This window comes from Siphateles boraxobius, unplaced genomic scaffold (genome assembly GCF_051911475.1).
Source record: "Siphateles boraxobius isolate OS27281-9 unplaced genomic scaffold, OSU_SipBor_1 12, whole genome shotgun sequence".
In the NCBI taxonomy this organism is placed as follows: Eukaryota; Metazoa; Chordata; class Actinopteri; order Cypriniformes; family Leuciscidae; genus Siphateles; species Siphateles boraxobius.
Genome location: NW_027508722.1, coordinates 13,520,346 through 13,536,033, shown reverse-complemented (window position 1 = coordinate 13,536,033; position 15,688 = coordinate 13,520,346). Strand labels below are relative to the sequence as shown.

General features: G+C 38.2%; 1 protein-coding gene across 1 annotated transcript in view; it reads left to right on the top strand.

The window, feature by feature from the left end:
- pip5k1ab (phosphatidylinositol-4-phosphate 5-kinase, type I, alpha, b) overlaps nt 1-14,448 on the top strand; it is a 28,485-nt gene extending 14,037 nt beyond the window's left edge. The window contains exons 4-16 of the mRNA XM_077208458.1: nt 761-891; nt 1,170-1,287; nt 2,445-2,597; nt 2,719-3,018; nt 4,172-4,395; nt 7,346-7,429; nt 7,506-7,554; nt 7,649-7,730; nt 9,288-9,449; nt 9,699-9,840; nt 10,037-10,099; nt 10,518-10,605; nt 10,689-14,448. Coding sequence (XP_077064573.1) covers nt 761-891; nt 1,170-1,287; nt 2,445-2,597; nt 2,719-3,018; nt 4,172-4,395; nt 7,346-7,429; nt 7,506-7,554; nt 7,649-7,730; nt 9,288-9,449; nt 9,699-9,840; nt 10,037-10,099; nt 10,518-10,605; nt 10,689-10,691 — 1,599 coding nt within the window. The 3' untranslated portion in view covers nt 10,692-14,448. The remainder of the gene's footprint in view (nt 1-760; nt 892-1,169; nt 1,288-2,444; nt 2,598-2,718; nt 3,019-4,171; nt 4,396-7,345; nt 7,430-7,505; nt 7,555-7,648; nt 7,731-9,287; nt 9,450-9,698; nt 9,841-10,036; nt 10,100-10,517; nt 10,606-10,688) is intronic.
- Nucleotides 14,449-15,688: the final 1,240 nt, after the last annotated feature.

Genomic DNA, 15,688 nt, shown 5'->3' with positions numbered 1-15,688 from the left:
GTGATTTTATTTGCCTTTTAAGACTCCTAAAAAGCGTGTTTTTAAACTGTGAAATTAAAAAGTGGATCAAAACCTTTCATTTTGAGCAATACCCGTTATTGTCTTAGACAACTTTGATTAACTTTATTGATCCACTTCAAATGTTGACTACTGTAGTTTCAAGATCCTTCCTTATACTGGTCAAAATAGTCAATTACTACAAAAGTCTCATTCAGTGATACATTTGCATCATCCTTCAATGTTCTCCAATTTTATTTTTCTTCATTTTTTAAATATATATTTTATTTGATCTTATTAGGAAATGAATAGTAAAATCAGTGTTCCCCCCAAAGATATCATAGATGAAGGGAACAAGGTTTATTAGACACTTGACACATTCAATTCATAAACAAATGGTAAAACTACAGATTTCAACTGTGACTGTTTAGTTGAAATAATGGGGGAGGCATAATTTTAAGCATATACATCAATTTATAAACGCATATTGTGAGTTGTCAAGAGTGGAAAAATATCAACAACTTTTTTTTTAAAAACGATATCTCCCACTCCTAATAATGACACATTCCAGCATCTGTTTTACTGGAAATTACTGTGTTTTTTTTAATTTTTATAAATGCATTATGTTCCCACGCCACCCACGTAACAGCTCATTTATAGGTTATTTAAAATAACCATTGTGATATTTATCTAGTGTTTCCTTTCTGTTTGCACTTCTTTCTCACGCATTCTTCTCACACACGCACTCGATCTTTGTCTGTAGACGACCTCCTCCGCCCTCAAAGGTGCCATCCAGCTGGGTATCGCACACACGGTGGGCAGCCTCAGTCAGAAAGCTGAGAGAGATGTTCTCATGCAGGACTTTTATGTAGTAGAGAGCATCTTCTTCCCCAGGTGTGTGTACAAAACGACCTCCACTTATATATAACTGCTCAATCATGCACTGTAGGTATTTAAATAGATTTGAATGGGTGTTGTGAGTGCTGACTGTTGTTAAGTTTGTGTGTCGTTAAAACTAAGTGAAATGCCATTATAGAGTCTTTAGGCATCATATGCGTGTTCAAACCTCTGAAACGAACAGTGGACAGCTCGCCAGGTTATACTGTAGGTGTAATAAAACAGAAACTCATAACCCTGTCTCTGATTTGCTCTCCATGTCTTATCTCCTACAGTGAAGGAAGTAATTTGACTCCAGCACATCACCACGGTGACTTCAGGTTTAAGACTTACGCCCCCATCGCCTTCCGTTACTTCAGAGAACTCTTCGGCATTCGACCTGATGACTACCTGGTTGGCTGAACCTATATATATATTATATTTAAAATAAATCATATTTATTTTATTATTAATTGTTTACATTAATATTAAAGGTGCCATAAGATGTTTTTGAGAAACGCACCTGATATTTGAAATCACCAAAACAAATGTGCACCTTCCCAAAAGGATCACACCCCTATCTTGATAGCTCCGCCACCAAATTTATGAACACGCTATGCAACACACACACATCATGAGCTGATTGGCTGTGTGTGGCTGAAGTGTGTTGTGGTGCTCAGTCCGATCCACTTTCAATATCGTTTCTCAGAAATCACTGGCTGCAACTTTAATCATTGAGGATGAACCCTTGACAATTTTTTTTTGCACTATAGAAACCACTCACACACACACACACACACACACACACACACTGTGCAGAAGTTTGGACTCAAGATTTTTTTTAAAGAAATTAAAAGGTTAGTTCACCCCAAAAAAAAAATGCTGTCATTAATTACTCATGCTGTTAAAAACCCGTAAGAACTTCATTCATCTTTTGAACACAAGCTCTCAAATTTCATCAAAAATATCTTAATTTGTATTCCGAAGATGAACGAAGGTCTTACAAGTTTGGAACGACATGAGTAATTAATGACAGAATTTTCATTTTTGGGTAAACTAACCCTTTAATACTTTTTTTTCACCAAGGATGCGTTAAAGAGATCAAAAGTCGCAGTAAAAACATTTATAATGTCAAATCATATTTATATTTCTAATGAATGCTGTTCAAACATGGTATTAAGCTGCAAAATTGTATTGAACATTGATAATAATAATAAATGCTACTTAAACACCAAATCAGCATTAGACTGATTTCTGAAGGATCATGTGACACTGAAGAATGTTTAAAAAACAATTTAAAAATTCAGCGTTGCCATCACAGGAATAAACTACTAAATTTTAAAATGTATTAAAATAGAAAACCGTAATAATATTTTACAATATTTCTATATTTACTCTATTTTTGATCAGCCTTGGGGAGCTATAGAGACTTCTTTCAAAAACATAAAAAAAGATCTTACCCACCCCAAACTTTTGAACAGTATATTTATATTTACACATTTATATAACAGTCATCATCAGAGGTCATTGTCCTTAGGAACATCCCTCATGTGATTTCTTCCTGTCCGCAGTATTCTCTATGTAATGATCCTTTGATCGAACTGTCCAACCCTGGAGCGAGTGGATCAATATTTTATGTGACAAGCGATGATGAGTTCATTATTAAAACAGTGCAGCACAAGGAAGCAGAGTTTCTGCAGAAACTACTGCCTGGGTACTTCATGGTGAGTGTTACACGCATGTATTCCTGTACTTTAGATACATGTTATAAGTCAAATTGTAGCATTCATCTACAGTATGTCCGATTTATGATATTACAGCTTTTTTCACTTTCTATTCCTTCAGAATCTGAATCAGAACAAGAGAACGCTGCTCCCGAAGTTCTACGGCTTGTATTGCGTGCAGGCGGGTGGAAAGAACATCCGTATCGTCGTAATGAACAACCTGTTGCCCCGCAGTGTGCCTATGCACCACAAATATGACCTGAAGGGCTCCACGTACAAGCGCCGTGCCTCCCCTAAAGAGAGAGAGAAAAGAGTCCCTACTTACAAAGACCTGGATTTCATCCTGGACATGCCTGAGGGCATCCAACTAGAACCGGACAACTACAGCGCCCTCTGCAAAACCATCCAGCGGGACTGCCTGGTGAGCATAGTTTAAACATTGAATCCAGGATTATGAAGATTTTGATAATGAGTATTCAGTATACACTACCATTCAAAAGTTTGGGGTCGGTATGATTTTTTTTTTAGTCTGAAATGGTCACCAAAGCAGTTTATTTGATTAAAAATACATTAAAACAGTAATATTGTGAAATATTACAACAATTTAAAATGACTGTTTCTATTTTAATAATATTTTATAATGTAATTTATTCTTGTGTTGGCAAAGCTGCATTTTCAGCATCATTACTCCAGTCTTCATTGTCACATGATCCTTCTGAAATCATTATAATATGCTGATTTGGTGCTCAAGTAACATTTTATATTGCCATCACAGTTTAAAAAGATTGTACTGCTTAATATTTTTGTGTAAATCATGGTATGTTCTTTTCCCCAAACTTTTGAACAGTAGAATGACAATCATTAAAGTGATTTAAATATAGTTTGTTGCAGTACAGCAATACAGGATGACAATGTCAGATTCATCAGGCTCAAATTGTAAAAGAATGGTTGGGAGGAAGAATGAAGAATCATTTTCACACTTGGCACCTCTGAGTCCAGACCTTAAATTCATTGCAAGTCTTTGGGATGTGCTGAAGGAGACTTTACAGAGTGCTGGACTTTTGCATTATCAATACAAGATCTTGAACAAAAATGTTTGCACCTCTGGGTGGAAGTAAATGTGTAATCGGAGGTGCCTATTCATGTGTTAAAATGACTCCTCATGCTCCCTCCCAACCATTCTTTCACAATTTGAGCCTGATAAATCTTAACATTGTCATCCTGGAATATGTCCATGATGTGTATTCCTACATGCTTGATTACATGATTACATAATAATCACTACAATAATGATCTAATTCTTAAGCATTTGCCTATTTAAATCCAAACTGCCAAATTTTAATTTTTTTGGCTGGGTTTGTTGCATATATATATATATACTGTATTTTATTAGATGCATTAAACATTTTGAGTCTCTGATTTTGACTACAATAGTTTGGTTGAAAAGATGCTTTGTGTCAACAAATTTATAAATGAATCACCATTTTGGTGCAAATATGTAAATATCCAGATATACATATTGAATATTGTCAAAAACAAGATTTGTTTAGTTAATCTATCTCTGTATTCGACAGCTGCTACAGAGCTTTAAGATTATGGACTACAGTCTGTTGGTGGGGATCCACAACACGGATCAGGCATGTCGTGAGCGAGCAGGGGCAGTAGAGGGCGGGGGGTCCGAGGGGGCCGTGACACCAGACCACAGGAGGCCGCAGACTCAGAAAGCCCTGTACAGCACCGCCATGGAGTCCATACAGGGAGAGGCCAAAGGGAAAGGAACCCTGGAAACAGAGGACCAGTTAGTCACCGTCAAATTATTCTACTCGTTTATGTTCTCTGTTTGATTTTCTTCCCATCTATGCACCCATCCACCCATTTATGTGCTTTTCGAAGTCTTTTTCCTATGTCTTCTGTCCTCTTTAACTTTCTAATTGTTCCATCTTTCTCCCACACCCCTTTCATCCCTTTCTTCATTTGACTTAAAGGAGTACTTTAAAATGAAAATTAGCCAATGATTTACTCACCATTAAGCCATCATAGGTGTATATGACTTCAGACGAATACAATCAGAGTTTATATTAATAAACACCCTAATGCTTCCCAGCTTTATAATGGCAGTGGATTGCAACCATCAGATTGAAGCTCAAAAACGTGCATCCATCCATTATATAAGAAATCCACACGCCTCCAGCGGGTTAAAGGACAATTCTGGCGCAAAATGAACCTAGGGCTAAATAACACATGGGTACCGAGTCGACCGTTCTCTGGGATGCGTTTTCATGATAATTGAATGTACCCAGTTTTAGCTTTAGTTTTAGTTTTACCACAGATTCGTTTATAACGCTAGTATATAGGGCATAGAATAAGTAAAAATAAAAATCGCTAGTTAATACCACTAACAAAGCTCAAAATAGCCCCACACTAACACGGTAGCATAAATGAGGGTCCCTACCTGCAAACCGAAGCATTGAGAACTTTGTAAGTGTACAGAGAGTTTAATAAGAAGATACTTTATAAAGACAGTACACTTCACGTATACAAGCAGGAGCCATCTTTGGAAAACAGTCTCGACCAGTCGAACCACGAACGCCGAGCTACGTGAGCTGAACTGTGACTATCGACCAGCACGTAGCATGGTGTTCGTGGTTCAACTTTCCAAAGATGGCTCTAAAACTGGGTACATCCCGGAGAACGGTCGACTCAATACCCATGTGTTATTTACCCCTAGGTTAATTTTGCGCCGGAATTGTCCTTTAATGAAGACCTTCATATAAGAAAAATATTCATATTTAAAATATTATAAATAAAAGTAACTAGCTTCCGGCCAAACAAACATATGGATGCGACTTAAGTGTATTTATTTTACTTTATAATGTTTAAATATGAATATTTTTTTCTTACACAAACTAATCACTTTACTTCAGAAGGTCTTTATTAACCCCCTGGAGACGTGTGGATTTCTTATATAATGGATGGATGCACTTTTTTGAGCTTCACTCTGATGGTTACAATCCACTGCCATTATAAAGCTCGGAAGTGTCAGGGTGTTTATTAAAGGGTTAGTTCACCCAAAAATGAAAATTATGTCATTAATGACTCACCCTCATGTCGTTCCAAGCCCGTAAGACCTCCGTTCATCTTCGGAACACAGTTTAAGATATTTTAGATTCAGTCCAAGAGCTTTTTGTCCCTCCATTGAAAATCTATGTACGGTATACTGTCCTTGTCCAGAAAAGCAATAAAGACATCATCAAAGTAGTCCACGTGACCTCAGTGGGTTAGTTTGAATTTTTTGGAGCATCGAAAATACATTTTGTTCCAAAAATAACAAAAACGACGACTTTATTCAGCATTGTATTCTCTTCCGGTTCTGTTTTCAATCCGCGTTCATGAGTCCGCTGACGTAAGACGAGCTGACGTGTTATCTGGTGCGCCCGAGCTTCGTTTACAGTCTGAGGGAGACGCACGCTGTAAACAAAACAATCTTTGCAAACATGTCTAAGGATTACGACACAGGGGAAGACTTGCATTTTTTTTTAACCAGACATATTTATTTGAACCTGAATACACGGACGCACCAGATAACACGTCAGCAGCGTCTTACGTCTGCAGCGTCACTGGCCTCGTGAACGCGGATTGACAACAGAACCGGAAGAGAATACAATGCTGAATAAAGTCATCATTTTTGTTATTTTTGGAACAAAATGTATTTTCGATGCTTCAAAAAATTCGAACTAACCCCCTGAGGTCATGTGGACTACTTTGATGATGTCTTTATTGCCTTTCTGGACAAGGACAGTATACCGTACATAGATTTTCAATTGAGGGACAGAAAACTCTCGGACTTAATCTAAAATATCTTAAACTGTGTTCCGAAGACGAACGGAGGTCTTACGGGCTTGGAACGACATGAGGGTGAGTCATTAATGACATAATTTTCATTTTTGGGTGAACTAACCCTTTAATATAACTCTGATTGTATTCGTCTGAAAGAAAAAAGTCATATTACACCTAGGATGGCTTGATGGTGAGTAAATCATGGGCCAATTTTCATTTTAAAGTGAACTTCTCCTTTAAGCCGTGTGCACACTGTACGATTTTGGCCACAGTTTGGCCGCCTGAGACAAATTGTGTAAAGATTCCTCTAATCCTAGGCTAAAATCTGCAGTCTTTAATCACTAGTTTCACATGTTCGCCGACAGCCGATTAATGACCCTTGTGATCAGATTTGACCTCTGATGAAATACTGTCAGTGTCAGAAGATTTGACGCACAGTCTTGTAGTCTGGCTTCTCCTACGACAACCAACAATTTTAAAACCAGGAGCGCAGGATCTGATGACACATTTAGTGCAACAACAAACCACCACTTGCTTCACACACCTTTACATTTTCTCCCATTTTTCTTTTCAAGACCATGATCAAAATTAACGCTAGAGATATTTTTTGTTTTCTAGCCACCAATTCTATCCCGCATGTAAATGCTGCTCACAGTCTCCGAACGTGTCACGGATTGATGTAAAGCTCCAGACGACTGTTCTTGAATGTGTCCATTTTTAACGTGTCTTGACTGCCATACAATGAGAGTCTGACATTAATGACAGCTCAGATCCTACAGTGTGACATGGCTTACAGCGGGGATCATGTTCTTACAGTCTGACAAGCAACATTTGTAAAAGGACTATTATAAATTAAAAAAATTAAATTATGAATGTCATTTAATGCATGCAATTTCCTGTTTTGTCCGTAGATGGGGAGGAATCCCAGCACGCAGCAGTAAAGGAGACAGAATACTGGTTTATATTGGGATCATTGACATATTACAGTCATACAGGTGACTAGTCACAGACAAGAGTTGTGTGTGCATGTTTGTGACCATCGTTAATATCTCGCCTTTGTTCCTTTTTTAGATTTATTAAAAAAATAGAGCATTCCTGGAAGGCCTTGGTTCACGATGGGGTAAGTCATCTGTTCCTTATGGTTCCTAACCTTATGGTTATTTTGCACTTAGTTGTTTGCAACCATTGTGAGATAAATAACATTCACGTTTTAGGACACAGTCTCTGTACATCGGCCCGGATTCTACGCTGAGCGATTCCAGCGTTTCATGTGCAGCACAGTTTTTAAGAAAACACGTAAGTAAAAAAAACATCTACTTGTCCAGCGAGTCTTTAAAGGGTTAGTTCACCCAGAAATTTAAATGCATTTATCATTTACTCACCCTCATGTTGTTCCAATCCATAAGACATTCATTCATTTAAAAACATGAAAATGTGTTTTTTTTATGAAACCTGAAAGATTTCTGTCCCTCCATTGAAAGTTCATAAATGCATTGTAAAAGTAATCCATATGAATCGAGCAGTTTAGTCTTGTGAAGAGACACGGTAGAATTATTTACATCAAACATTGATTAACTCACGTTCAAACAGCAAGTCAAAAGCCTAAATTTAAATATTCATCATATAAAGTGATTGTTTCTCGTCAGAAGACTTGGATTGAACCTCTCAATCCAAATGCATTACTTGTACGATATCTTTATAACTTTTTGAAGCTTGAAAGTTTTGGCGTAATAGACTATATTTCAATGGAGGGACAGACATCTTTTAGGTTTCATTAAAAATATCTTGGGGACAGAAATCTATCAGGTCTGTGTTTTGAAGATGAATAAAAGTCTTATGGTTTTGGAATGATGTGAGGGTGAGTAAATTATGCCAATTTTCATTTTTGATGATAATTTACTTTAAAGGTGAAGTATGTATGATTTTTATTTTAAAATTCATTATCTTGACCAAGTTTATTGTTCATTTACTACTATTATAGTATGCCATTCATGGGTTTTTCTCCCCTATAAGTGTAAACTTTGAAGCTCCCAGGCACCATCTTAACATTAACAGCAGTTCACTCAGATCTGTCAATCACTCCAGCTCGAACAATAGCATAAGTTTGGGGCGTGGCTACTGTAGCAGGCGGACCCACAGGGTGTTTAGCTGGTGTGAGACCATGGATGACATGTTACATGGGTGAAGTCATTCAGTATTGGTTACAAAAGTCCCAAGCCAAAATTCACTGCATTTAGACCTTTCAAAGATGAAATCGGTCATGAACACGTCAAAGTGAATGGGGCATTGTGATGCAACACTCTACTTTGGACTCATTAATACCATACACACACAGCATCATTATGCACCCATTCAGAAAGACAAATGTACCAGTTTATAATGTTTACTTAGTGTCCAGAAAGGCTCAAACAGTTGTGGCACATAATGTCAAAAAAATATGCCCAGTGCAGATGAGTTTATTATAAGCGAGATGCTCGCATTCGTTCTAGGCAGAGTGCTACTCAATTGTTTCTGATTGTGTCATTGCTATGTGTCATTGATTCATGACTCATAGCAACACAGCTAAAAGTATTCCTAAAATGTTGGAGCTTTTATTAAAAGTAGACAACTTTTACATGTAAAGATTTGGCTTCACAAGCACATGTAAAGCTGTATTTGTGATGTTTGAGTTGGGGAAGGCTCGACATGTGAAGGGGCGTTTGCAAAGTTGTATTATTTTTGAAGTTCCGCTAGGTGCCACTAGTGTTGCAAAAACTACATGCTTCACCTTTAAGTTATGTCTTTATTTCGGTCATTGAACTTTCAGTGGTTTTGTGATGTCATCATCCTGTGCCTCTCTCTCCCCGTTCCCAGTAAAATCTTCCCCCTCAAAGAAGAGTCGAAGTGGCTGTTCGAGCGTTGTGAGACGGCTTCCTATGGGAAGCTCTGCTCCCGCCCCTGGCGGACAGACAGTTGCTGACGCCAGGCTCGTGTACCGTTCTCACCTTAACCAGTCCGACACAGAAGGAGAGAGTGGTGAGTCCCGCAACCATAACTATTTAAATCAAGTCTGTTACGGAATTTACTACTTTCTTTAAACAAAAGTTGGGATACGGCAGTGAATCATCATAGCCATTGAATGCAAAGCAGTAGGCGTGTCACTGTGCATTGTTTTAAAATATTTTTGTGTGATCTTTTTAGTTGAGTCAGATTTAGTGTGAATAGGCCTTCAATAGTCTTTGGAGCATAATTCAAATCCTAAGTCCCTGTGATTGTCATTCTCAGGCATGCAGTCGGGCAGACCGGACCTGCTCCAACAAACCGATCCCTTAGCAGGAAGCTCTAGTGAGTTTGCAGCATCAAATATGTCCAACTCCTCACAAGGCAGCACAGGAATGGCATCATCATCATCATCACCTCCTAAAAGGTACCTCCACACTACTACCTCTCTTTAACTTTTTTCAGTTCTAATCTGTCTCTCCTTTTGATTTTTGTGTAGTTTCTTGCAGTCTTTTTTTGTCGGTTATATTTCTTCATCATCATCATCATCATCATCTCTCTCGTTTAAATCTCTCTGGCACTGTTTCACCTTCGTTTGTATAACTATGGTCGCTCACTTACAGGTCAGTAGGGGTGGAGGTGCACAAATCTGCAGTCACTGAGCCTGACAACAGCGCCCCCCAGAGGTATAACCAAACGCACACACACATTTCGCATCTCATCACCTCTCACGCCGGTCAACGTGTCTTGAGCATTGGGGAGGACCAATTTTTTTAGAAGGGTTTTATTTATAGGAATTAAATAATTAAAAGGGATTTCAGTGAAAAACAGAAAATAAGTTCTACGTCTAATTGTAGTTTTAAAGTAATACATTTAAACTATTTGTAAATAATATATATATTTTTTTAAATATGCACACATTCACTCTAAATTGTTAATTTGATTTGTCGAAAACACAAAATGTGTTAAGAGACTTCTTTCAAAAACAACCTCGTACTTTGTGAATGTGTTTGGAACAATAGGGTGGTATATAATGACAAAATTCTAATATTTGGGTGAAGTAAATATGTGAAGAGAGACTTCATCTTTCGCTCTCTTCTTCAGCTCTGGAGCCGAATGCTTAGATGAGCAGTTAAGCAACGAAGATGCCATTTCGCTCAAAGACGTCATCCCAGAGACTGACATTTGTTTTGTAAGTTGTATCTAAACTCCAAATAATTTCGTTGAGCCAAAAATGTGATTTTTTTTATTAAAGACCATATTGCTTGTTTCCAGTAAGAGCAGAGCGATGACTGAAGACACAGGAGCAGAGCATTTAAGCGAGAGATGGACACACAGAAACTCAAAAGAGACGAAGGGCTATGCTATGAGCACTGCTATGATGGCACTTTTCTCTCAGTGGGAGCTTGGGAAAGAACTCAACGTCCTCAGCACAATGAAGTGTGTTTTAAAAGTGAGTGGGAAACAGAGGGAGTGAAGAAAAGCCATTGAGCGAGGAACTTTGATGGCTTTTTCTCTTTCTCTTGCACAGGAAATGCTGCTAAAACCAGTTTTAACCACAAAGTTATTGGAAAAGGGATATTACCATCTCAGTCACATTCTTTACTGCCTTTCTCTCTTAAACGTTTAAAACAGGGCAAGCAGGTGCACAAACCAATTTTAGTTTTCTCTGCCTAGCTAGTGTTACACAGCTGGCTCCACTTTATGTTATCCTTGGATGCTATTTTGCATAAATCTTTATTTATATAGGTCTGTAAACCTTTTGATTCTCTCCGAACTGGTGTGACTTGGAGTAACGGCTGCTAGCGCTCCACTATGTTTATCTCAGAAGGCGTTATTTTGGAGATAAGCAGGCAACTTCTATTTCTCAGTGGCTTTCTGTGAATACATATGAAGGTTCATTGTTATGACTATTCTTTTTGAGTAAACCTGATGAGAGCATCGTTTTTCCAGCTCTTTCTGTGTCGAGGCAGCATGTGCCCTTAGAGCGACAAAAAATAAAAATAGGGGAAAAACCACCAAAAATGATTCCCACTTTTTAAAAAATAAATGCGTTTGAGTGTTAAAGATAAAATAGCTTTGTCTCTTCTAAATACGCCGCATTCAGGCTTAGTGTTTCATGGTTAGTTGCTTTACAATTGCCTTCTTTGAGGTGCCACTCTAAGTAGATTTAGATATTTTGTTATAATCAAATACAATTGTCTCTATGCACCTGTCTTTTGCATTTGCCCATTGCAAGTTGCCCCTCCACATTGGACCAATCAACTGTCAAGTTTGAGAAATGGACGGATCCGCATGCATGTCATATTCTAGTTTTAATGCACATATGGCTGCCTTGCCAAGGGCCCCGTAATATTAGTGTACTGTATTCATGTATGTAGGCCTGTAAATAATTATTCATTCTGTGTTCCTGTACATGTATAAAACGCTACGGATGTGCTCTTCCAGCACAGCAGCTCTTGTCTTATAAATAACATGTTAATGAATAGACTGATTGATTGATGTGCCATGACGTCTTCCAATCATCCGCCTTAATGCAGCTTTTGAAAGCAGCGCGTTGGTATGAAAACACTCATTTCTGCTGGTTACAGAAATCACTCGGACCAACATGGATCTGCTTAAGTCATTTCAGATCTACCTGTTACAGATGTTTTTGTTACACAGTGCATGTTTTCTGGCCTTTTCGTACAAACCTATTTGTTTTCTAGCATTATACACAGTCCTATAATGTGTAGACAGGACTGAAAAGCCTTTCGGCTATCTGATTATCAGGAATGTAGACTTCATTTACATTCTAACGTCATATTGTCGGTATATAAGAAGTCTTGAGAATATTCACACAGCAGATATCTAGATGGCGGGATGTTAAATCTGTTCAACGGTTGTAGTTCGACTCACCCTGAGAATAAATAATCATTTAAACTGAGCATAGAAAGAAAATGGACTTTACCAGGGCACATGTGAACACTTTAGAGGAGCTGGAAAGAAAACTGCGGAGTCTTCGGCTCACTGCAAGCTCTCTGATGAATCTGCCTTTCTGTTATCACACCCATTTGCATCGATTTAACAGAGGAAGTAGTTGTCAATGGATCCATTGGTTGACAGGCGTTACTCACAGTTTCTCGCTGGCCGATTCCAGGCCCTGATTCCTCTGCCACACAGATCTGAGACTGACAATGCAGTCTTGAAGTAGGGCTGACTGTAGGCTTGAACAGTGTTGTGTTGTCCCAAATAAAACAGTCGGTGAACTGCAGCTCTTAAAATCACACAAGTGTTGGAGCGAAGGGATCGTTCGCCAAGGATTTGTCTTTGCAGACCTGAATAAAATGCAGATAGAATATGCACATTGACAGTCTGTATTGAAGAAACCTATAAAGCTTCACAGTGGATGCAGTATTTATGCATATTCTATGATTGATTTATTTTAATCAAAGTGATAATGTACACTTTTGGTTTGGGTCTTTTTCTGTCTTTTGGTTTGAATCATTTCAATGTCTATTGTTCAAGTCTTTGTCAGATCATGTTACAGAACTTTTTGATAACGCACCTTAATGCTTCACAATACCGTTTTATCTAGGGGGAAAACCAATCCAGCCCACGGCAAGCTAATATCTCTAAAAAGCTAGAGCTTAACTCACAGTTGTCCTCTTAAAGTACACATTTTAGGATTTGCTTTGGCTTTGGCAATGATATTAAAAACAAAGAGAAGCAGTTTGGTATATTTTACTGGTTTTGGTCACAGAAGGTTTTTACAGCGTTTCTAAACGTTATGGATTATTTGTGAATGTAAGAAGTTACATAGATTCACATTTAACTCTAGAGTCCTACAGTACAGTAAATAAAATAAGATTAACAATGCCCTGATTAACATTTTTACATTTTATAGTAAATATTTATCGCCTCTCTGTTGAAGGATATTGGGTCTATATAATGATGAAGTTACTTTTATAAAACTAATATTGCACACAATGTTTGTATTCATTTCACTTTCCAATGTGGTGCTTGTATCTGCTCTGTATGATGCATCTTTTATAGTTTTAGGTTCTGAAATTCATAACCCATAAACTGATCTTGGATCAGCTCTCAGTGGCTTAATTTCACAGTTGGCTTGTGTAGGCTTTTTTTTGTTGTTGTTGGGATCTTCACAATTCAGGCCTCATTCATTTATGTTTCTGTTATTTATTAATTTGTGTTTATGGTCTCAAGATGCAAAAATAACTGCCTTTCTCTGACCAAAATTTCATACTGATCAATCTATTCTTACAGGCTAGAAAGCACACTAAAACATCTTGACTTAAATATCCTAAAAATGAAACTTTGGACCTGACAATGCGTAATGCGAATGAAAGTAAGATTGTAAACGCATTGTGAGTGGGCAAACAGAGACCGATATTCTTTACGCTTTGGTTCATGTAGGGCTTTGTCCAGTCTTTGTATTAATACAGTGAAACAGACATTTGCACAACAGACACATCAAATTAAATGCTGGCAACTCTGACACTAAACCGACCAACCAACCTACTGCAATATGTACGTTTCTGCCAATGTATTTCAGTGATTGTATTTATTAAGAAATGTCTTGTTTTTCTTTTTTACTTTGTCAACCTGTATGTATTTTGAATTCTCTATGTACCGTAGATGATTGTATGTATTACATAATCTTTAGTATGTATTTTATTTTGGGTCTGAGGGAAGTTCTTGACAATGTAAACCATTTTTGTATTTTATGTGTTTGTGTCCAAGATAAATTTTCCTATTCACTCTAAATCTGTGAAAGCTCTTCCTCAGCTTTTCTACTTGTGAATGTCTGGCGGTGTCAGGAACAACTCTGGCAACCGTAAGTGCTTTGAGGACTATATTTTTACCTGGCCTGTATAAGACGTGTATATAATATGTATATAAGCAAGTCACGGAAATGCCTTTTTCTTGTGTGGTGTTTGCGGCTGTTTCTTCTACCATCTTTCAGTGATGTGGTGATTCCGTTTTTTTTCACATTGTCTCTCTGATTTAAAAAGAATAAATATTTTCCAAACCATTGCTGTGGTTTTTAAATATTTTTTCCAAACCAATGCATTAACTAACATTAACAATGAGGAATATACACTCACCTAAAGGATTATTTGGAACACCATACTAATACTGTGTTTGACCCCCTTTCGCCTTCAGAACTGCCTTAATTCTATGTGGCATTGATTCAACAAGGTGCTGAAAGCATTCTTTAGAAATGTTGGCCCATATTGATATGATAGCATCTTGCAGTTGATGGAGATTTGTGGGATGCACATCCGGGGCACGAAGCTTCCGTTCCACCACATCCCAAAGATGCTCTATTGGGTTGAGATCTGGTGACTGTGGGGGCCATTTTAGTACAGTGAACTCATTGTCATGTTCAAGAAACCAATTTGAAATGATTCGAGCTTTGTGACATGGTGCATTATCCTGCTGGAAGTAGCCATCAGAGGATGGGTACATGCTGGCCATAAAGGGATGGACATGGTTAGAAACAATGCTCAGGTAGACCGTGGCATTTAAACAATGCCCAATTGGCACTAAGGCGTTAAAGTGTGCCAAGAAAACATCCCCCACACCATTACACCAGCACCACCAGCCTGCACAGTGGTAACAAGGAATGATGGATCCATGTTCTTATTCTGTTTATGCCAAATTCTGACTCTACCATCTGAATGTTCAACAGAAATCGAGACTCATCAGACCAGGCAACATTTTTCCAGTCTTCAACTGTCCAATTTTGGTGAGCTCTTGCAAATTGAAGCCTCTTTTTCCTATTTGTAGTGGAGATGAGTGGTACCCGGTGGGGTCTTCTGCTGTTGTAGCCCATCCGCCTCAAGGTTGTGCGTATTGTGGCTTCACAAATGCCTTGCTGCATACCTCGGTTGTAACGAGTGGTTATTTCAGTCAAAGTTGCTCTTCTATCAGCTTGAATCAGTCGGCCCATTCTCCTCTGACCTCTAGCATCAACAAGGCATTTTCGCCTACAGGACTGCCGCATACTGGATGTTTTTTCCTTTTCACACCATTCTTTGTAAACCCTAGCAATGGTTGTGCGCGAAAATCCCAGTAACTGAGCAGATTGTGAAATACTCAGATCGGCCCGTCTGGCACCAACAACCATGCCACGCTCAAAATTGCATAAATCACCTTTTTTTCCCATCCTGACATTCAGTTTGGAGTTCAGGAGATTGTCTTGACCAGGACCACACCCCTAAATGCATTGAAGCAACTGCCATGTGATTGGTTGATTAGATAATTGCATT